This window comes from Myiozetetes cayanensis, unplaced genomic scaffold (genome assembly GCF_022539395.1).
Source record: "Myiozetetes cayanensis isolate MyiCay16 unplaced genomic scaffold, myiCay2020 scf5-8, whole genome shotgun sequence".
Classification (NCBI taxonomy): Eukaryota; Metazoa; Chordata; class Aves; order Passeriformes; family Tyrannidae; genus Myiozetetes; species Myiozetetes cayanensis.
The window spans coordinates 84,759,134-84,781,309 of record NW_026087742.1 but is presented as its reverse complement, the minus strand read 5'-3'; the positions used below and the strand labels follow the sequence as shown (position 1 = coordinate 84,781,309).

The 22,176-nt window shown below is 42.5% G+C and overlaps 1 protein-coding gene across 6 annotated transcripts in view; it reads left to right on the top strand.

Annotated features, from left to right (window-relative positions):
* The window catches only part of GABRA5 (gamma-aminobutyric acid type A receptor subunit alpha5), a 54,467-nt gene that overhangs the window by 1,012 nt on the left and 31,279 nt on the right, over positions 1 to 22,176 (top strand). For 2 of the 6 annotated variants that reach the window (XM_050334193.1, XM_050334195.1), the window contains exons 2-4: positions 1,145 to 1,297; positions 9,373 to 9,494; positions 11,312 to 11,711. In XM_050334193.1, the coding sequence (XP_050190150.1) occupies positions 1,212 to 1,297; positions 9,373 to 9,494; positions 11,312 to 11,711 (608 nt within the window). In that variant the 5' untranslated portion in view covers positions 1,145 to 1,211. Of the gene's footprint in view, positions 1 to 277; positions 534 to 752; positions 848 to 1,144; positions 1,298 to 9,372; positions 9,495 to 11,311; positions 11,712 to 22,176 lie in introns of those variants that run through there. The other 4 variants (XM_050334196.1, XM_050334191.1, XM_050334192.1 and 1 more) reach the window with 4 other exon arrangements.

Below are 22,176 nucleotides of genomic sequence, written 5' to 3'. Positions count from 1 at the left end.
GGGTGGGTGTCCCTGTCCGCGGAGCCGCGGGGCGCAGTGCCCGGGCGGCGGCGGTGAGGGAGCGGCGGTGCCCGCACAGGTGCGGGCGGGCCGGGGCTGCGGGCGCTCGGAAGGGAGCGGCGGCCCCGCAGTGCCCGGTAGGGAGCGGCGCAGAGCGAGCGGGACCCGCTGCGGGGTAGCGCGGGCCAGGCGGGGGGAGCCCCGGGGGACGGCTTTTGGTTCGGGTGTCTTGCCTTGCCTGCGGGGTGGGAGAGTAAGTTGCTGAGCGATGTAGCGCGGGGGCACAGGGTTGAGGTGGAAAATCCAGCCAGTTCCCCCCTGGGTGTAGTTTTGGGGTCTGTTTGGGTTTTTTTGTTGGGTTTTGAGTTTTTGTTTGTTTGTTTGGCTTTGTTTTGGTGTTTATTTGGGGAGAGCGGTTGTTGTGGTTTGGTGGGTTTTTTGTTTGGTTTGTTTTGTTTGTTTTGTTTTTAATAGGGCACAGAGGAAAACGTTAGTGCACAATGCTGAAATCGGTGATCTGGTCGCTGAGGCAGGTATCCAAAAAGCGGCATTCACTGGAGCAGCTACATTACTGTCATTCTTCGTGCTAGCGTGAGGTTTATGTGCCTTTGAGAGGAAGGTCACTTTTTACCCTCTCCCCCCACCCCCCCAACAACCCACCCTCCTTTTGCTAAGCCGTGCATCAGCAGCATGAATTCCAAGAAGCAGTAGGTGTTTCTTGGCATTTCAACTGGGATTTTGGAAAGGGAAGCCGGGTATTTAATGGGAAAAAATTGCGATGGAAGGAAAGGATGCGGAGGCTGCACACAGCCCTGGGTTTGCAGGCATGTGGAAGTTGTTGAAATAGGTAAAGGGTTGAAATTGGCATTTGGAAAATGGTGGCTATTTCTTTAGTTACTTATACAACAGATGAATATGAGGGAAAACTGGGCCACAAAGAATTTTTCCTGTTTTGCAGTTTGCTGTCAGCAGAAGGTAAAACATGTCCTTGAAGACATACAACTTTACATAAACAGCTGATGTTTACATAAGCCTAGATAAGTTTGTGAAAAACGCAGATATGAGAAGATGCGGTGTTAGCTGAACTCAGCTATCCCGCTGTTTGTCCGTGCAGTAATTTTCAATTTTTTTTGTATTGTTGCAGCGTAAGAACAGAGTGAACAGCTGCACCTTCACCAAAGCAACCACCTGCGTTCCTTTTCTCCTCTGGAATGGACAATGGGATGGTCTCTGACTTTATCATGATCAAAAACTTCTTCCTCTTCTGCGTTTCCATGAGTTTAGCCAGCCACTTTGGGTGAGTTGCCAGCTGTGTTTGAATTTTTGCTGTGGGTTTTTTAAGGAAATGAAAAACCTTGTCTCCGTGTGGTGTGGAGCAGCTGAACAAAACAACCAGGCTTTGCATTTTATCTTAATGTGCTGGTGTGAGGGGGAAGGGAGTGATTTACTCTCCTGTTCACATATACTCTCTCGTGTCAGTTCTTTATGCTGTTGCAGGAAGGCTTGGAGGGCACAAAGGGCACAGACCAGGCCTACAATTTCTGAGTGCTCTGACCTGGGTTTAACACGGCTGGGGCTGTGGTGCTCCCTGCTCCTGCGTCTGTGATGTAAGGGTCTTGCACCTTCCCTCTTGCCTGATGGTTGCGGGTTATAGGCAGTAGTGCAAAACTGCAACAATGGGACTCGGTGCATGCTACTAGCTAGTACAGGCTTTCCTGGTGATTAAGCTAAAATAGTGACTGTTCAGAAGGATATCTGAGTTTGAAACTTATTAGAATAATTAGAAATTGTGTTTCCCTGAAGCATATAGCAGGGAATCCTGTTTTCTTATTTTTGCTTTGGATGCTTTCATGACAGTGATATTCTGAAAGCTGTATCAAAAAAACACTGCAACGTATAGCTCTTAGAAAATGAAAAATAATGTCAGAAACTCTCTATTTATATGTTTTTCCTATACCAGAGATATTAAGAACTTTCCAAAATTGAGCTCTGTAATGGAATCTGGGAAAAGCATTTTGCAAGTGCTCAGGAAACGTAGGTTGATTCTTCTTTGTGGAGGAGAACAATTATTTATGATTTCACCAGAAAAAAATGAATCCTCCCAACATTCTGATTCACAAGCACACCCATCAATTCCTTGCTATAAGAAGACACAAAATGGAGATGCAAATCAGTTTCTGATTTCAAGCAAAGTGACTTGTTCCAGATTGGAACTAGGAGAAAGACCAAACTTTGAGTGATGACTGTCCACATTGTAAGCAAAACGTAGCCTGGTCTCCAGCGTGTGTCCTGTGTATGTAGCTGGAAGCCTGTGACCACAGTGCTTTATAGGAACAATTGTAGGACTGCACTCTACAAAGGATGCAAAGAGCTGTACACTCACTTATCCAGCTTGAAAAAACTTGTTCCTGCTTTCACTGTGGTCTAAGGGAAAACTCTCACAGGACTTTGTGATAGAAATGAAGAGGGCATAGATAGTGTGGGAGTGGTTTTAAACTTGCCTGTACATTGTTGTAATTCAACATAGTATTTCCAAAATGAGGAAATGTTGGTGACTATAACCTTAAGTCTTCCTTGACTGTTCATCGTCCCTGCATAAGGCAGCACATTGCAATAGTTGAGCATGACCTGCTTGGTATGGGGTGGTCTTTTAACTGTTTCTCCTCTAACAGAAGAATAGAAAGGCAAGGATGGAAAAAAAAAAATCCAAACCTGAAAAAACAACCCAAAAGCCAGAGGGTTTAACTGTCCCTTTCGACTCCAAATACTGAATTGAAGTCCCAGGTTAGGACTGAGTGTGACCCGTAACCTGGCAGATATTCAGAACAGGACAGTTAGAGGAAACTAGGACACTTGTTTTCTGCAAGTTAGTCAAAAATCTTCTGTGCACTAAAATGAGATCATCACATAAGTTTCCCCCACCCTTCTTGCCCCCCATTTCTAGTCTAGTAATTTTAGTCCAGGCCTGTAGAGATAAACAGCTCCAATTCACTGCACCATTCACACAGTGCCTTAGGGCTGAATTTTGACCCTGCTCAAAAGACAAAGGATGCTCCAGCGCTTCTGTTTCAGAGGCAGAAGCAGTTTCAGAGTGTAATTTGCTAAGTGCTTTGGGACTGACTCTCCAGGACAGAATGGTACAATTAACATGTAGGCTGCTGTATTAACTGCAGGAATCTAATACTGATAACACTTGCTGTTGATAGCAGGTTCTTTATTAGCTTCATCCGTGTTTGGACTGTGCTGTTATATTGCAGTGTGTTTTGCAATATGCTTGATAAAAGTGATTGGTTGAAAGAGCAAAAATTAAAAACCAAAATACAGGAGGGCATTACAGATGAAACAGATTTTTCTACAGTTCTCCATAGTCATTCCATATTTATATTAAATCATAAATACAGTTTTTGCTGACATAGTCAAAGCCACCTTGGGGGATTTTGATGCACAATGCCTGGTAAAATAAACAGAAATTACATATCTCAATCTCCTAGGCTACTTGAGAAATCTCAACAAAAGTCTGTGATTAATGTTTAACATAAATGTGTAATGACTATCGAGAATTAACCACACTAATATGCAGTAGAGAAGGACTGTAGACATAGTTGGTAGAAGTTATTTAAAGAAAACTTGGTGAATTAAAATTCAAAGATGTAGATGAACTGAGAAGAGGATGTGAAGTCTTACCCGCCTCTTGCTCTGTTGTTGGTATAACAGTTTTATGAGTTTACATCTACAGAAACGGTCCAGCATGAGTCAAGGCTTTTTCAAGCTTGCTTGAATTCAGCCTTGAGTTGTGTAATGTTCTGGTAAGTTATTTTACTTAAGGATTTCATTAATTTTACTTAAGCATTCATTAATTATTTACTTAAGCATTAAGATAGTTCATAATTGTCTTGAAACGTAACATTAATAATAAAGCTAGAGAATGACTAAAAGTCAAATATAACCATCAAGAGCATTTTCAGGTAAGACAAGAGACGGATTCCTTGTGGGCCCTCGGGGAGCCCAGGTAGTGGCAGCCCTGTGAGGGTGGGAGCCACAGCTTGCACACAGATCTGTGTGAGACAAGGCAGCTTGTGTTCAGCTCCACACTGGCCAATCTTATTGTGTCCTGGCTCTTATTGCACAAGTCCACGACCGTCCACGGGCACATCTCTGGGGACACATTGGTGATGCACAGTCCTGTTTTGGACATGCAATTTCAGAAATCTGTCTGAAAGCCAAACCCAACAGGGACGGACGTTGTTCATGTACCCACAGCTTAGTTGCCATCTGCTAATAATATTTATAATAGTAGAAACACAGAGAACAGAAGATACCAATTATATGTAGCCAACCCGGTATTTCTCTGTACACTCTTAAGAATTCAGTCTGTGGTGTGTCTGTAGTTTCACATACTTTTTCTCTAGCTCACAGCCCTTATCACTAAGACCATAATCCTACTATTTAGGCAGAACATACCTCTCCTTTAGGCTGTTATTTCAAGTTAGTCTCTGCAGCCCTAAGCAGTTAGTTCTGCAGGGATATCCCTTTCCAAGTACTTGTGATGCTTCCTCATATTTTTAAAGACCAGTTTTGTAAGAATTACCATATCTTACGCAGTCATGCTTGTTTGTTTATTTCTTTATTCTGTTTTCCTTTCCCTCTCCATGTATCCAGATAGCTTTTTGAACCCTTTAGACAATTTTAGTAACTGGAAAACTAAGTGGGTGTCTAGAATTTCTTGGAGGAGGCAGACATCAGTCCATCCCACTGCCAAACAGAAGGCTACGGCTTCAGCATCTCTGGTCAGCCAGCTGGCCAAATAGCAGGTGTGTAACTGCTGGCCAGCCAGCACGTACTTAGTGTAGGAGAAGCCCTGGCATGCAGTGCCTCCCAGTGAAGTTGCAGGTGCAGTGACCTGGGGAGCTGAGAGAGTATTGGGAGGTGTTTAATGACCCTGGAAGAAATTCAGGACACTGAAAGGGGCAAGGGGGTGAGGACTGTAAGATGTCACTCTATAAAAAACAGGCTTTCATTGCACTGCTCACAAATTGCTCCTTCCCAGAAGGTAGTAAAATAGTACTCTTTATAAATAAAAGAATTAAATTATTCTTTAAAAATATGAAAATAGTATAAAAGCTTTTTAATTTTAGTCATTCCGCTCCTCTGTTTTAATCCCATGATCCCATGTGAAAGAATTAAATCTTCATTGCACAAATTCACAAAACATCAGCATTTTTAGATCTCAAGAACCTGTAAGGAAGGGGTAGCAAGAAACTAACTTAGCAAAGTAAATCTATTTCCTTTGATATCTGACCAATGTCAGTATCCAAAAGTCTGCAAGTACATTTTCCACTGTCTTTCCCACAAGCTGTTAATTTGTCTGAAATTCAGTTGCAATTGCAATCCTATGAAGGCAACTTGTTGGAAATACTACTCTTAAGAGAGAGAGGAAAAAAAAATACATCTTTTAGCAGCAAAATACTCTTCAGTTATTTTTTCAGTGTTTCTTACCCTTTTTTTAAAAGAAGTTTTGGGAAAAATCATTAAATATCTACCGTGCATTTTCCTCTTAGTACAACTAAGCTATGAATAGTACCTGTTATGATTTTGACTGGATGGCAGAAAAAGACGGTGATGTTTAAAATGGTAAATGATGAACTCATCAGAAGAGGTAGATGAGCATATTTAGAGAGTTATTACATTTTACACTCATGGGCCCCTTCTGTGGCTTCTGATTTTTTTCAGTTACCCTGAAATTGCAATATTAAATAAATGTGATGAGAAATATTCCTGGTTGATTTAGTTTATGTTCAATAATGATCTTTAAATGCAATTATCTCTGAGTTTTCTTAGCATTTTCCTAAGGTTTTTTTCTAGGTTTATTTTTATCCATACTGAAAATTTCTGCTTTAAAAACATTTTTCACTGCAGAGGGGCAATAATGTGCTTACCTAGTAATATGTTGATAAAACTAAATCTTTAGCTGTGTGGAAATAATTAGTTCAGGGTAGCACCTGTTTTCTCTCTATTCGTAGAGCTATATAGTATCTAATGTATGTATGTAACTTTGCAAGTACTGTAAATGTCTTGTGTCATAACAGACAACCTCAGACCTTACTCCAAAACACGCATTTCACCAGCAATCTTAATAATAGAAATTAAATGCCAACTTTCTGTGAAAGAAAAAGTAACATTTACACAAGAGCAAATAGCAATCTATCTACAAATGCAGCTTCCCATCATACTGACATTTCACTGAAATTCAGCATCAGGTACCTTTTTTATGGGTGAAGTGATCTGCCAAATCAAAATCGGATTGCAGTTTTGCAGACGTGCAGACTTTTGTAAGTCTTCACTGTAGTTGATTCCCCATCTTTTCCCCTTATTAATTAGCTTTTCTTGTGGAGATATAGAAATATTTCAGTATATGGAGTGTGTGTACTGTTCTTGTAAGAGATGTACACAACTGAGATAGAAGGAAGCAGCATCAATTACTCTTGTTAGATTCAGAGAAGCAGTTATGAGAACTAAGTGTATTTTGTCCCATCCCCACAAAAATAGTTCAATGGAAATCTTCCCTCTGAGTTCAGTTGGCTTTGAATTCAGCCATAAGCACTAAAAATAATAAGCTTTTTCAAGAGCAGAGAAACTGGTGAACCTTTGTGTCCTGTGCCCCCAGCACCATATCTTTACAATAATCCCAGCTCCACATTTAGCATCCCTTGTTCTCATCTCCCATTGCAACACCTACATTTTACCTCTGCTGTCCTTCTCTCCCAGGATCTTTCCTAATCACCCTGGAAGTCTCCTCCATATCTCTTAATTACCAGAGAGGAGGGGGGCTGGTCTTGCTGAGGCTGTTTCTGAGCTACGTGTATGCTGAGTGGCCCAGTCAGCGAACCAGAGGGAATAGATGACTGCTAACCTTACATTTTTACTTAATGAGGCACTAATTTAGATTGCTCTCCCCTTGTCTAGTCACAGCTTCTCATGAAACTTGTAGGAATGAAATGAAGTTTGATCTCTCTGCTCCTTTGTCAGATGCAGTAGAAAATGAAAATGGGTTCCTACACTGATATGGTGTAGCAGGCAGACAGCATGATGCATATCTCTTTCTTATGAATAAAGAAGATAAAATAGATGAGAAAAGTTGAAAATAGTATTCTAGGTGTATTGGATTTTTGTGGTTGGCACTAGGATTTTATCAAAGTGTTAGTTATGGTTGCTGCACGTAAAGAACATCTGTAACTTCTGTCTCCTGTTTGAATTCCTTTGCATTCGTTAGGCTGCTGCCTGTAAATACTCACTTTTATGTGGTGAATCCCTTTGATTACAATTGACAAAAAGGTGTACAGTCTTTTGTTTTGAATGGTTCAGCATGCAAGGATGGCTAATGTTTATGTAATCAGTTTGCTGTGCTGGATTAACTGTTTTTCGTTAAAGTCAAACATGTCCATGATCTTGTCTGCTTCAGTTGCTCACTGGAGGTTGTCGTCACAGCAGAGAAAACAGAATTAATTTGGTCTTTTGACCATGAAGAGATGAATGGCCTGAAATATGGTCAAGATCTGTGGCTATGCCTCCACCTGCACTGAAGGGGAGATCCTTAATGGCCTTGGGCTCTGCAGTGTGGATCTTTCTGAGTGTCACAGCAGTGCCAATTGCACTCAGACTGCAGGGAAGATCCTCATCCAGGCATTTGCATGGACTTTGGTGTTTCAGGGACCCCCACTGCCCTGCCTTACTCCCCTGTTCTGAGAGGCTTTGCAATCCTTTCCTTTTTCAGCAGAAGCACACAAACTGTAAAGGAGACAGGCGCAAGACTGGGGGTCTCCATGTCTGTGAGAGGATATGTGGCCAAGAGCAGCTTGTTCTGAGCCAGGTCTGGTGTCACTAAAACTTCCAGATCTATTACATGGATGTCAGTGAGGTCCCATTAGTGGAAGCCTTGTGCAGGTAAAACCAAGTTGAGGTCCCTTCTTTCTTTGTATGAATCCTGTTCTGCTAGGTAAGTCAAACACGTGTTGCAACCATTCTGCAAGGCAAGCTGTTCAGAGAGGTGCTCTGATCTTCTCTATTTATTTACTGATTTATTTCCCTGGGGACTGGTAATAAATAAACATGGGGTTTATTTATTTATTTATTTATTTATTTATTTATTTATGAATTATCTCCTGATGACTGTCTGGCATCGAGTTCAGGTTGCTGGAGCGTAAACAATTCCTATCTGCTGGCAGTGGGCATAAGGCAGAGTATATGGTGGGGTTATGTGCCCTTTCACAGCTGCAGCATTTGTTGGTGACTTCAGCAGAGGCTGAATCTTGAAAAAGAACCAAGAGCGAGCAAACTTGTTGTCTTAAGAAACATTCATTGCTTCTGCAGGTGAAGCATGCTTATGGATAACTCTCATGTCTATTCTTTAGGTAAGCAAAGGCATTAGTAGGCAGGGGATTCTCCTAAGCATCTTTAAATGAAAATCAAACAGATATAAAAATGCAAGTTTTAGTTGTGCTGTGAGCTGTGAGAAGCTTCCTAGGTCTGAGCCGCAGACAAAATGATGAAATAAAAAAGAGTTCAGATTAAAAACAAATCTGAATAAACAAAGATATGGAATGTGGCCCACTACACAGTGCTTTTATTTGCATACTACAAGGGAGAACTAATTTATGCAAAAGAAAGAGGAGGAGTGAAGAACTGTGTTTTCTGTACAGCAGTACGTTTTTCAGATACCCCAGTGGTACCCCAGTGGGATTTTTGAATGTAGTGGGAGTTTGTTATCCTCAAATAAAGTTAGAGTTCATCCTTTGTTCTGGCAATAAATTACATTTATTTTGAAAATTAGAAGCTGTTTGTCATTTAAAGACTAGACACTACCTTCAGGCAGACTTGAAGGTGCATCCCCAGGCAAACCCATGCTGCTCATGCAGCTCCCCTGCCAGCTGATGTAGTTCCTAAAGAATGGAGAGCCAACCTGGCAAAAACCAGTAACAGCTTTTGCTGGTCCCATGGCTGACCTTACTCCCTCCAGGGGATGGAGAAATGCCAGCACTTGGGAAATGGTGGTGCTGATGTGGGCCAGGGCAGCACGGGGGACAGGAATCTACCCGTGCATTATGGACAGAGGGTCAAAGGGCTCAGGTGTTCCCTGATCCAGCTCCCCAGGATTGTACCTCCATGGCATGGATCATTCTTTGGATCCTCCTCCAGGGAGAGCTATTTAGGATTGCTTATAGCAATGACGAAATCACTGCAGCTCCTTGTGTTACTCAGCTGCAGCAGCGGGAGAGGACAGAGGCTCAGTGGCTCCATTGCAAAGTTCCCTCGAGACTGAAGCCCCTTGGAACCAGCGTGGCCTTTGACATGTTTTCTTTCATTTGCATGAAATAGCTTCTCACAAACGCCAACACCGTCAGGAAAAGAGGACACCAATGATAACATCACTATATTCACCAGGATCTTGGATGGTCTGCTGGACGGCTACGACAACCGACTGCGCCCAGGACTGGGAGGTAGGAAAACTCATTGGCTGTGGCCAGTCCCCTGCTATACAGGACCATCCTCTACATGATGCCCTTCCAAATGAGTACCTGCTCTTGGCTTTGATGAGGGAGTTGTGTTTGATTAACTAAACCAAGTTCAGGAAGTGGATTTGTCTCCTAGCAAATGGGCCACAATAAAAAAAAAATCACTGAAAGTTGTCTTCTTTCAGTCACTGAGGTCATCTGAGGTTGATTTAGGAGAGCATCTGTGATGCATTTTTTCTGTAATTGGATACAGTTTGGGTTTTTCTTTCTGGTACTTCCTAAGATGAGCAAGACAATATGCTAGCAGGTTGCTGCAAGGTTCCCTTACTGGTCAGCCTATATAAAATTCTGCTGGTGACACATATCTCTTTTCAAAACAGATCACCAAACCATTCATTTTTAGACAACTACAGAATATCTGTATTGATATGTCATTTTGATAACCTCTACAGCAGCTATTTTAAAACCACAGCATGTGAATAGTGAATAGCATGTGAATAGGTTGCCATCCTAACCTTGCTGAGCCCTCTTTCAGCTCTATCCCCCAGATTTCTCTCATCTTCTACCCATGTGTAAACCATCTGTTATGTTTCTTCCTGGCCCTTTTTTAATCTGGCTACCCCCACCCCTTCCTCTTGTGAGACCAACACATTGCTTTCATCCCTTTCTCTCCTTCTCCTCTCACTTTACACAGAAATGCTTGAAAATAGGGCTCAATGCTCTTATCTTATGTAACGAACTTCTGAAATTTCTGCCCTTAAATTAAATTAGTACTAGATTTGAAAAGATGCCAGAAGGACTTAGAGACTTGAGGGCAGAAATAATTTCACCTAATTTTGAACATCTCTAATATAGATGTCTGAAATCAGGCAGATCACCCAAGCCAGCAGAGGGGAATAGGTCCTTCCGAGATACACTTCATCTCATCCTATAGTGGGAATTGAGTAAGTGCTGGCAATGTGTGCTCACAGCCCAGGAAACCAATCGCATGGTGGGATGTGTCAGAGGAAGGGTGACCAGCAGGTTGAACGAGGTGATTCTGCTCCTCTGCTTTTGTGAGTAGTGTCCAGCTCTGGGGCCTCAGCATAAGAAGGTCATGGACCTGTTGGAGTGAGTCCAGAGAAGGTTACCAAGATGATCAGAGGGCTGGAGCAACTTTTCCATGAAAACAGGCTGAGACAGTTGGGGTTGTTTAGCCTGGAAAAGAGAATGCTCTGGGGAGACCTTATAAAAACCTTCAAGTGCTTAAAGGGGCTTAGAGGAAATATGCGGAGGGGCCCTTTATCAGAGAGTGTAGTGATAGGACAAATGTGTAATGGTTTTAAAGTGGAAGAGGGTAGATATAGATTCAGTATTTGGAAGAAATTCTTCACTGTGAGGGTGGTGAGGCACTGACAGAGGTTGCCCAGAGAAGTTGTGGATGCTCCATCATTCAAACATTCAGTGCTGGGCTGGATGGGTCTTTGTCTGATCTAGTCGAAGGTGTCCCTGCCCATGGCAGGGCAGTTCAAACAAGATGGTCTTTAAAGTCCCTTCCAACCCAAATGATTCTGTGTTTCTGTGATCTGTAGAAGCCTTTCAGAGGAATAACATTCTTGAAGGTCTAGTTTATTTCTAATTAGAAGAACAGAGTCTGGACTCCCTGCATTTGATCAAGGATGAAATGTTTCCTCAAGCATACTCTTAATTTCCAGCTTTTGGGGATTTTTGAGTGATTCAGAAATTTTAAATAGATAAATGCATCACAAGTATGTATTTGCATCTTAAAATAATTACTAATGCAAAGTCCATATTTATTACAGAGAGAATAACTCAGGTGAAAACAGATATCTATGTTACCAGTTTTGGTCCTGTGTCAGACACAGAAATGGTAAGTTATCATGTGGCTGCCAACTCTGTTGTATTTACTTTGCTAAAGTCATTTTTGGAACTATTGCTTCTATTCAGATCCTGCAATACCTTGACTGTTTCTTTGTTCCAGGAATACACCATTGATGTTTTTTTCCGACAAAGCTGGAAAGATGAAAGGCTGCGATTCAAAGGACCTATGCAACGCCTCCCTCTTAACAACCTGCTTGCCAGCAAGATTTGGACCCCAGACACTTTCTTCCACAATGGCAAGAAGTCTATTGCTCACAACATGACAACCCCAAACAAACTTCTGCGGCTGGAGGATGATGGCACTCTGCTGTATACCATGAGGTAATAACCAGGATTGATTTCCTCTGATGCTGATTCCTAACTAACCCTGCAAATACTTGTGGGGAGCATCACTTTCTCCACTCCTATGAGAACTGGGCAACCAATCTTTCACATGTATTTACGTGAATATCAAGAAAAATGGAGAACACAATCACTGCCTACGAGTACCAATTAATTTGTAGCTTCTGAATACTGCTAGTGCTTAAATATTTCCTTTGATTAAATGGAAGGCATATTCTCAACAGATTTGATGATTCAGTTCAGCTTTCTTATGAAGATCTGTTCTCTCTTACTGTTTGTATTTGCAGCTGTAGTGCAGACTGTAGCAGAACAGTCTCCAAGACCAGAAACTGAGACTTTGTTCTGGGGCAGTACATCTCAAACCCTTGGAGCTTTGGTTTTTTTTGGTTTTTTTTTCATTTCACTAATAGTACTAAAAGGCAAATGATCATAGGGAGAAATGAAATACTCCAGCAGCACTGTGAAGCTGCTTTAGCAAGTACTATCCTGAAAACAAATCTGAGACGTTATATTGGTGTCTCAGATCTTCAGGGTCATGCTTCTCATCTGATTAGAGGATACTGTCAAGCTTCATCATTGCGTAACCTAGATAGAAGATATAATATTGGTGATTTTAGAGGACTATGTGAAATTCTTCTCAGGCCAAATCCCACATCAGTGTATGGCAATTTGCTCATTAAAGGTAATTAGCCAGTAGTAATTAAGACTGCTGTCTATCTTCAAAACGGTTTTCTCCAAGAGCATAGTTGTATGGATAACAGTTGAAAAAGAGATGAAAGGAAAAACCTACTGGGCAACAAAGTGCTATTCAGAGCCCAGAGTGGCAGGCCTGAGACCCAGTAAAGTGCTCAGGAGCCTGAAGCTGGGTGCTGAGATGCCTGGGTTTCCAGTAGGCAATCCCAACCAAGTGGGGAGCTGAACTCCTGCTGGTGCTGTGTCCTGCTGTGGGGCCACACGATGCTGCACATCGGGAGTGCAAGTCCCGAGTTCACCTACAGGACCTGTGGTTAAGACTTGTTGGGGCTCAAGGAGATTATGCTTTTGTACACAGGCACCTGGAGCTCTTCAGAAGAGACAGGCAAGGTAGGAGAGGTGGAGGGGTGGCTCTATTTGTTAGAGACTCTCTTGACCTTGAGGTCAGTGACAATAAGGTTGAGTGCTTATGGGTCAGAATCAGGGGGAAGGCCAACAAGGCCAGCATCCTGGTGGGAGTCTGTTATAGATCACCCAACCAGGATGAAGAGAGTGATGAATATAAGCAGCTGGTGGAGGTTTCAAGATCACCAGCCCTTGTTCTTGTGGGTGACTTTAACCTGATGGATGTCTGCTGGGTGCAAATGGCAGAATATTGTCAGATGCCACATGTACGATATTGAGGAAAAGCTCAACATATGCAGCTGCAGAAAAATACGGGTCTGACACAGACTTTCTCACTGTTCCACTCAGTCCTTTTTCCCCTGATTTTTTGGGGGTTGGTGATTTTGTAGACTACAGAAAGAAACAGTGTTTTGTAACCTAAAAAACCATGCAACATAACTCCCTTTTTTTTTTTTTTTTTGCTAGAGTATTGTGTGGGGATGTGCATGCGTGCGGAAATAAAATTTCCACTAACTGTGACATATGTGATAAGAAATGGAGCACAAAACTTTTAAAATAGCTTGCCTTCCGCTATTGCAAATAATAACTTTAGAGAGTGTCTGCTTAAACATGAGTCAGGAGCCTGCTTTTCTAACACGCATGGAGCTGTGTTTCTTTAGAGGCTGCAGATTTTCATGATGGGTGTTTCAGCAGCATGAGCGATGCTGTGCCAGGAGGTGGCTTGAGGATCCCTTCCTAACTTGTACAGAGGTGACTGTGACAAGCAGCAAGCCCCTTCAGCTGCCTTGGCATGTCCTGGTGAAGGTAACAGCTCAGCAGTTTCCTAAGATGGCTTTTCATGAGAAGCTAGGCAGCACTGGGCTTTTTGAGGGGAGAGCTGCTTGTCTCAGTGGTAGTGTGCTGTGAAGGTACTGAGCCCAAACTGGGGCTTCAGCCCCATTTCCTCTAGCTCCCATCAGGCTTACTCAGTTCTCAGGATCTGTGGATGTGTAGACAACCCTCTGTTAGCTCTGCATTCTCTTCGTTTCCAAGGAGGAATTGCGAGCTTCCCAGACTGTACGTAGGAGTATTATGTGGAGGGAGGATTGGACCCTCTGTCATTGACGGAGATGCCTGAATTGCTTTTGCAACCTCGCATCTGGCTGCCTGAATGAAGAGGAGGGAAGCAGCCAAGCCGATGCTGACCTTCCATCCTATTTCACTTCCAAATATACCAGTATGATCAGCTGAGGAAACTTCCAGCTTTAGCACTTGTCAGGGCATACGTTTTCATGACACACATGTTTACTTATAAAGAAAAATGCGCTCCGCACATATTGCATTTGGTGATATGTTGTCTAGGTCAGAAGTTGGTGGGGTGTATGTTGCTAGGGAAATCAGACAAACGGGCTTCTATATATGTGCGGCTTTAAAACCCTTCTGTGTGAATATAGAAACACAACATGTCCTTTAGACAGATTTTGTAAGCAGCAGTGTTCTCTTCTGGGAATGACTTAATAATTCTGGTTGTCTTTCACTTGGGAGGCCCTATTAGTTTTATTTTGCTACTGTAATTTACAAATTACGTGCTGCTGAATAGAATATTGCAAATTCTGTTTCTGCCCCTAGAGGGGAGTATTGTCCACAGCTCCACTTCTAAATTTTTTATTTTAAAGTAAGGGCACTGGAATAAAAAGCACTAGAAAATATACTTAATGTTTTACTAATATGTATAAAAAATGTCATTGTGAATGGAGGCAAAAATAAGATTATTTCCCTTCAAAACTTAAAATATATTCTGAGAAATAAATGTTGTAAAAAACATAGAATTCATTAAGTCCATGAAGCTATTCTGAAAAATTGGAACAGTGACTTAAGCAACATTTTTAGACTAAGAAGAGAACCATCATGTTTCAGTGAGCTGCATTTTTTTTGCTCTGTGGGAATTGGCAATTGGAATTCTGTAAAGACAGAAGTTTTGATAAAGTGTGCTGCAGAATGCCAGAAAAAATGCTGCAAAGAAGCCAAAAATTGTATGAAGTAAAGCATACTCACTAGAGCTAAACTTTTGGACCGTGAATTAACTTTTCACTAGCAGCTCATAGGCATTTTTAATTATTCTCTATTAGCTTGCAGGTGTTGAAAAATCTTTCTTGTGCCATCACAAGGGCTAGGCTCATTAGAGCCCCATTCTCACTATCACTTTGAAAGGACTCCAAATCCCTTTTGCTACCACTGAGACTTTCAGGCATCTGATATAGTCTGGGATTTTAAACAGAACGTGGTCACATATCTGAGGAGAGTACAAACAGATTTTTCCCATCTTATTATGGTGACTGAAGATTGCCAGAGATTCTGAGAGAGCTTACAGTTAGATCTGTCCCAGTAATTTGCATATGAATAATTTATCAGCTGGAGAATGCAGACATTTTTCAGTATAGTGTTAAAAAACTCCAAAACTTTTAGAACAGCCCTGAAATACAGTTCCCGGAAGATATTTACAATTCAGCAATGTGTGGGATGAATATCCACTTGATGGCAGTATAACCACACTGCTTGCTCTGCTGTAGTGCATACAGGTTTACCTAGGCTGAAAATATTTTTTCTTACATTAACACTGAGCATTAAAATTGTATGTGCAAGTGTAGACATGTCCTGGATGCATGTTAGCCCAAAATGTGCTCTTCCATAAAGGACTTGGATTAGCAAGCTAACCATTTTATACTGTAAAGCTATTGATCATAAAACCAGTTGACCAGAAGATGCAATACTGCTTTGGAGACGTCCATAGCGAAAGCCAGGTTTTGTTTGCTGTTTTATTTGTTTGTTTGTTTTTTTACAGGAAAATTATTCTATGAAAAATGTGTGGGTTCTTAAGCTCTGACTTTGCCAGAAGGCAGCCTTTCCCAGATGCAGGTTTGTTTGTGTGCCCCTGAGTGAAAAGTGGCCAGCAAATATTGACCCTGAGATTAGCTCAGTTGGTTAAAACTTGGTGGTGATAACACCAAGGTCAGGGATTCAATCCCCTGTGTGGGCCATTCACTTAAGAGCTGGACTCCGTGATCTTTGTGGGTCCTTTCCTACTCAGAATTTTCTGATTCTGTAAATATATTCTTTAAAATGAACTCTTCATTTTTCATCAGCCCTCTGTCTAAATGGGAACCTTTTTTTTCAATTTGAATGTGTTTTTCTTATTTCAAAGGGAAGATTTCATTTACACACCCTTTTATATTTACAGACTGGGATCTGTGAATGCTTCTTAGGCATCATATAAATATTACAAAATTAATTAGGAACTATGAAGCCCTACAAATGTGCATTTCCTTTCCCTGTGTTAGACTTGCCACATTTTTTTTTCATATTCAAGCTTCAAACTGCCTGAAGCTGGAAGCAAAAAAATAATTTCTTCACATTGGGCTGAGTTCTGCAGAGTGATGAAAACTACGATGGTGGCAAGGGCTCTCAGCTGCTTTTCATCAATTCAGATTTTGACAGAGCAAGAGAAAATAGGGATATATGAAATGAAGGGCCCTTCCCTGAGGATAGCAGCAGCATTCTTGCTTTAACACCAAGCCTGTTGGTTTCCATCGCTCTGCTTTGGTTGCACATTGCCCCTTTTCTCAGAAGTTGTCCTTCAAGGAACCAAAATTTGTTGTTTTGAAAAATCCAGGGCTGTATTTACCCACAGGTAAAGGAAGGCATCAGAGGAGACTGTGGTGTTACACATTCAAAATGGGCAATTATGACCTGTCTAAATATAGTCCCTATGTAGAGTGTGTGACAGTGGCCTATTCTGCTGGTAATAAAAGTGGGCAGAGCCCTGCAGAGATCTCCATCACAGAGATGGGAGCTCACACAGCAGGGCAGAATTGATTAAAGACAAGGCCCAAAACAGAACTGGCCCTGCCTTGGATGAGGGGAATGCTTGCTTAGACTTTGAGGGGTTACAAAAGGTACAGATTTAGCTCCAGATCTGTGCTGAGCTCAGAGGCAGACCAACTTTCCTTTGGGCTTAGATGGAACAATTTCTGTCAGATTCCTTTGCTTTATGGGGACTAACCATGAGGACTGACCTGGTGTGCTGGGTATGCATGGATGGGGTGACTGAAAAGTAACTGTAGGGAAGCAGTGCCCTGATGGATGCCCCCCAAGCATCCCCAGGAAAGCACAGCTGCCTTGGTGGCTCTGTCTTTGCCCAATCTGCAGCCGGGTCATAGCTTCTGAGGATGGGGACTTTGGAAGGATCCCATAGATGGCTGAAGAATTATTATGCTTCTGCTATCTTTTCTTATTATCGAGGAGGATAACATTACAGTGGACTCCCTAATCATTTCCCTTACACTGAAATTAAAATCTTCATCTGCCTAATCAGAGGTACTGTCCCCTGAAGTATATTTATATTTGTGCTGAAATATCCCGCTGATATTGAATAATCTGTAAAATGCTGTGGAGGAGGGCACCAGGCAAGATGGGTGGGATTCACCTCAGCTAATTCTGTTCATCTGTAATGTTGATTTCTGCAGCTGCACCTCTTGACTAAGAATTGCTCCCAGTGCAGAACTGTGACTTTCTTAAGGAGTTAGGTATCCACATTATCTGCTGCTCCAGCTGGATCCCTACAAGTCTAAGGGGCCTGATGGGACTCATCCCAGAGTCCTTGAAGAGCTGGCTGATGTCAACACAAAACCTCTTTTGGTGATTTTTGAGTGGTCTTGGGAATCCAGAGAGGTCGCGGCTGACTGGAAGCTGGCAGATGCTGTCCTGATTTTCAAGAAAGGCATGAAGGAGGACCCTAGAAACTATGGATGTGTCAGTCTTACTTCAGTGCCTGGAAAAGTTATGGAGAAGATTGTTCTGGAAAGTATTGAAAAATGCCTGAAAAACAACACAGCCATCAGCCACAGCCAGTGATGGCTTCGTGAGAGAACAGTCCTGCTTATCCAACATGATTTCCTTCTATGACAGGGTAACTCACCTAGCTGATCCAGGGAAGCCAGTTGATGTAATCTTTTTGGATTTCAGTAAAGCTTTCAATACTGTCTCTCATAGGATCCTCCTGGACAAAATGTCCAGCACACAGCTGGATAAACACATCATGTGGTGGGCGGAGCAACTCACTCATGGGTCAAGCGCAGAGGGTAATAGTGAATGGGGTGACATCAGACTGGTGACCTGCCACTAGTGGGGTTCCACAGGACTCCATCTTGGGCCCTGTGCTCTTCAGTGTCTTCTTAAAGAACGGGGATGAAGGACTGGAAGGCATACTAAGGCAGTTTGCAGATGACACAAAAACTGGGGGAGCTGTTGACTCCCTCAAAGTCAGGAAGGCCCTGCAGAGAGACCTTGAGGAATTCAGAAGACTGGGCAATCACCAACCATATGAAGTTCAACAAGGGGAAGTGACAAATGCTGCACCTTGGATGGGGCAACCCTGGATGTCTGTACAGGCTGTGCAATGAGATGCTGGAAAGCAGTGCCATGAAAAGGGACCTGGGGGGTCCTGATTGACAACAAGTTGGATATGAATCAGCAGTGGCCTGGCAGCCAGGAGAGCCAACCATGTTCTGGGGGGCATCAGGAAAAGCATCACCAGCTGGCAAGGGAGGGGATTGATTGTACCACTCTGCTCTGCACTGGTGTGACCTCACCTTGAATATTGTGTGCAGTTTTGGGTGCCACAATATAAGATATAAAGCCATTATACAGTGTCCAAAGGAGGGCAACAAAGATGGTAAAGAGCCTTGAGGGTGTTGCCTAAACACCTTCAAGAACATCTCACCCTAGGCCTGGACCAGGAGATTCCACACAGACAAAGCAATCTTCAACCCCAGAACTTTGGAGGAACTCCAAGGACTGTACGTGCTTTGAAGAAGATGAAGATGAGGAAGAAGGGGTCCCAAACACCCCCAGACCCAGTTCCTGAAGGGACATGTTGGGTGGCAGAACTGGGCAGAACTGGGGGTGGTTTTATAACTGTCTGGGTGCACATGCATGGTGTGTGTTCCCCTGGGCCTACGGCCTCATTAAAGGACCTGCTCTTTTTATCTTATCTTATACACTAAATTGGCCTGGAGTTTTTTTCTCCGCGGTCTTTTTAGGCAACAGTTTTGGCTGTTTTGGCTGCCATATGGGAAGCTGTATGAGGAGTGGCTGAGGTCACTTGGTCTGTTCAGCCTGGAGGAGACTCAGGGGAGACCACATTGCAATCTGCAACTTCTTCATGAGGGGAAGAGGAGGGGCAGGCACTGATCTCTGCTCTGGTGACCAGTGACAGAACCCAAGGGAATGGCCTGAAATTGTGTCAGGGAAGGTTTAGGTTGAATATTAGAAAAAGGTTCTTCTCCCAGAGGGTGGTTGGGTGCTGGAACAGGCTCCCCAGAGAAGCGGTCACATCACCATCCTGAGAATTCAAGAAGCATTTGGATGATACTCTCAGACAAATGGTGTGACTCTTGAGGATCATCCTGTGCAGAGCCAGGGCTTGATGATCCTTGTGGATCCCTTCCAACTCAGCACATTCTGTGATTTGGTGATATATGTGTTTGTGTGTATATACGTATATATGCTTATATAGACACATGTTGCATTTACTGAAGGGACACAGGGAGACATCAGTTCCCTGGACTACACACTTACTGTGCTGGGGCCTGAAACAACTCTTGCTCTAAAATCCTTTGAAAGAAATAACAGTTTGGTTATGAAAGTGCCCCCAAGATATCACAGCGGTAGAACAGGTGAATAGTTGTGTCCTGTCCTCAGGCAAGGCTAAATGAGTAATTTCACAAACCTAACCATGTGTTCGCAGTTTGAAAAAATTCAAATCAACCCATCAACTCTCTATTATTCTTCTATCCACATGTGTGCCCACAGGCATACTGGAGATGCCACAAGGGCTCAGATTGTTCTGCCAAGGTCCTGTTGGAGCAGGTACTCAGGGAAGCTTCATCTGAAAAGAGTCTGACCCAGCCCTCAAGTCTCCCTTTGCAGGGAGACAACCCACCCCATGGAGTGGGATGTGACTTAACTAAGGCTGGATCCATTAACTCTCTTTTGGCATGTTGATGAGATGGATTGAGATATGTTTAATATTAAAGAGTTTCAAACAAACATTTTGCCTTTTATTAAGGAAAATGGTGATAGCTGGCCTCATGGTGGGAACAGCACTTGGGCTTATGTGAACCCCATTGCAGATACTGGTTGCCAGCACAGGTGGGGCCAAAGCACAGCATCAAAATGCTCCCTTTAATCAGAGGTAAGAGCAGTGCACAGAAATAAACAACTGAGAAGATGGGGCTGGTTTTGGGATTAAGGCATACAGGCAGAAAAGCTTTGTATCTCTCTGGCCACAGTACCTTAACACCAACAAAAGTTTCCTCGTGTCCCCTTTCTCAGTACCTCTTGTTATTCAACACTTATCTTGAATTAACGTATCCCAGAAGGCACTGGTGACTCTCCCTTTCCACTACCCTATCCTAAAGCTCTCTGTTTTAATTTGTTTGCATACTAAAGCTAGTAGCTGATAAGAAAAAGCAAGTTTCCGCTCTGTCTGTGGGCTCCCCAGGCATGTGACTGCCCTTACCTCTTGCCTGGCAGCTGCAGATAATGCTCCAGAAAGTGTTTTTCTGCACTTTCAGGGTAGGAGAGAGATGACAGCTTTGCTCAGTCCCCCCACTCTTTTCCCTTGCATTGAGGGAGTCACAGAGACAGTTGAGGGGTCCCTGCAGTGCCCTAAAACAGGGTCTTGCAGGACAGGATGCATTTTGTCTCGGGGACTTCTACTGAGGGACATTCACATCTCCTAGAAGCACACTCACTGCAAATGTCTGACTCCCTAATACCTGCATTTATTTCCTTGCCACATCCTTGACTTTAACACCACCTCCTTTTCCTTCTTGCTAAAAAGGAACAGTCTCTTGAAAGCACTGTCATACTTAATTCCCCAGTGGAAATTGTTGAAGGTGACTTTTCTGGAGTGACGAAGTCTTGCTGCTTGAATTGTTGTGCTTTTCTGAGAGGGATATTCGTTTCTGTGTCTTGAAACAGAACTTCAGTAATCACTTTATGTTCTTAAAGTAAAGGCTATATATAATGAAGCTTTGATAAAGCTTTCATGTACAATTATAGGTGACAGATTAAATAATTTGTAGACCTAACTTTTTTTTTTTTCAGATAATTAAGGTATGCAATAGCATTTTGTTGGTTGATTAACATTTGGATAGTAGTGTGAGTACTTGGAGCATTATGAAAGTGAAATTTTGTCAGTAATAAATCAGCAACTATAATCAGGGTTTGTTACATTTTTTTTGTGAATAGGGGCCCCATTAAGTCAGGGAGAATTTTACCATTATCTTCAATAAAATCAGACTTTCATCCTCCCATTGCAAAGGACCTTTTAACAGCCGCCTATCATCTTGTCATAAACCCTGTTTGAGCGAAACTAATCTTATAGGGATTTTATTAAGACAGAAGGATGGTGGAGGAGGGAAGCTTTTAAATGCTTCTGTTGAAAAGAGCTACCTTTGAGAAATGCTTGTGCTGTGACAGAAAAATCCTGGTATGGGCACTGTCTCTAGCTCAGATAACTGCTGCATTGAGCACAGCAAGATCATTCTGGAGTCACCTATTTAAAGGATTAGGCAAAGGCATCAAAGGATGCCAAGGCCTCCTTTCTCTTGAAATAAATGCAAACTAGGAGTAATGTTATTATAATCAGTTGTGTAAACTAGAGTACGCAAAGGGTGCCTAATCTTGGTCACATTGTTAAAAACCAAAGAGTACAAATATCACCCCAGGTAATATTTGAAAGAGTAGACCCAGATATCATTTTTTTTTGTGAGTCCTGAAGCTATGATCTGAATATATAGTTTGTACTCTGCACCGAGGAGCAAATCTGTATGCAGTGACCCATGCTTCCTGCTCCTAGAGTGTAAGAGATGGCTGCTGTGCTGCTTTTATTTCTGCATGCAATAGAAAATCCTGTCTCTTTGAACCAGGAGTCAGTTTAGTGACTTTGTTTTTTAGGTCCTCACACAGTAATGAAAAGCAGCTCCAGCTTGGCACAGAACATCCTGCAGAAATTCAGGGTGGTGACATTTGTGCTGTGTAGGAGAACCCACAGTCAAGTTTTCTTACAAGTCTCCTGTCAAATTTTTTGTCACGTAGGCCATTACAAGACACTTCAAAAACCTCTGGTAATGCACACTTTTGTAGGAGGTATCTAAGGAGAGTGTTCAGCGAGCACTTTAAAATCACCTAAGAAGCTCAACTACAAGGTTTTTAATAGCATGTAACAAAGAGCATAGCCAGTTCACTTGTTCAAGATGGCCAGACTAGGGGTGGTCCTAAGACAGAGTACTGGAAAAGGAAA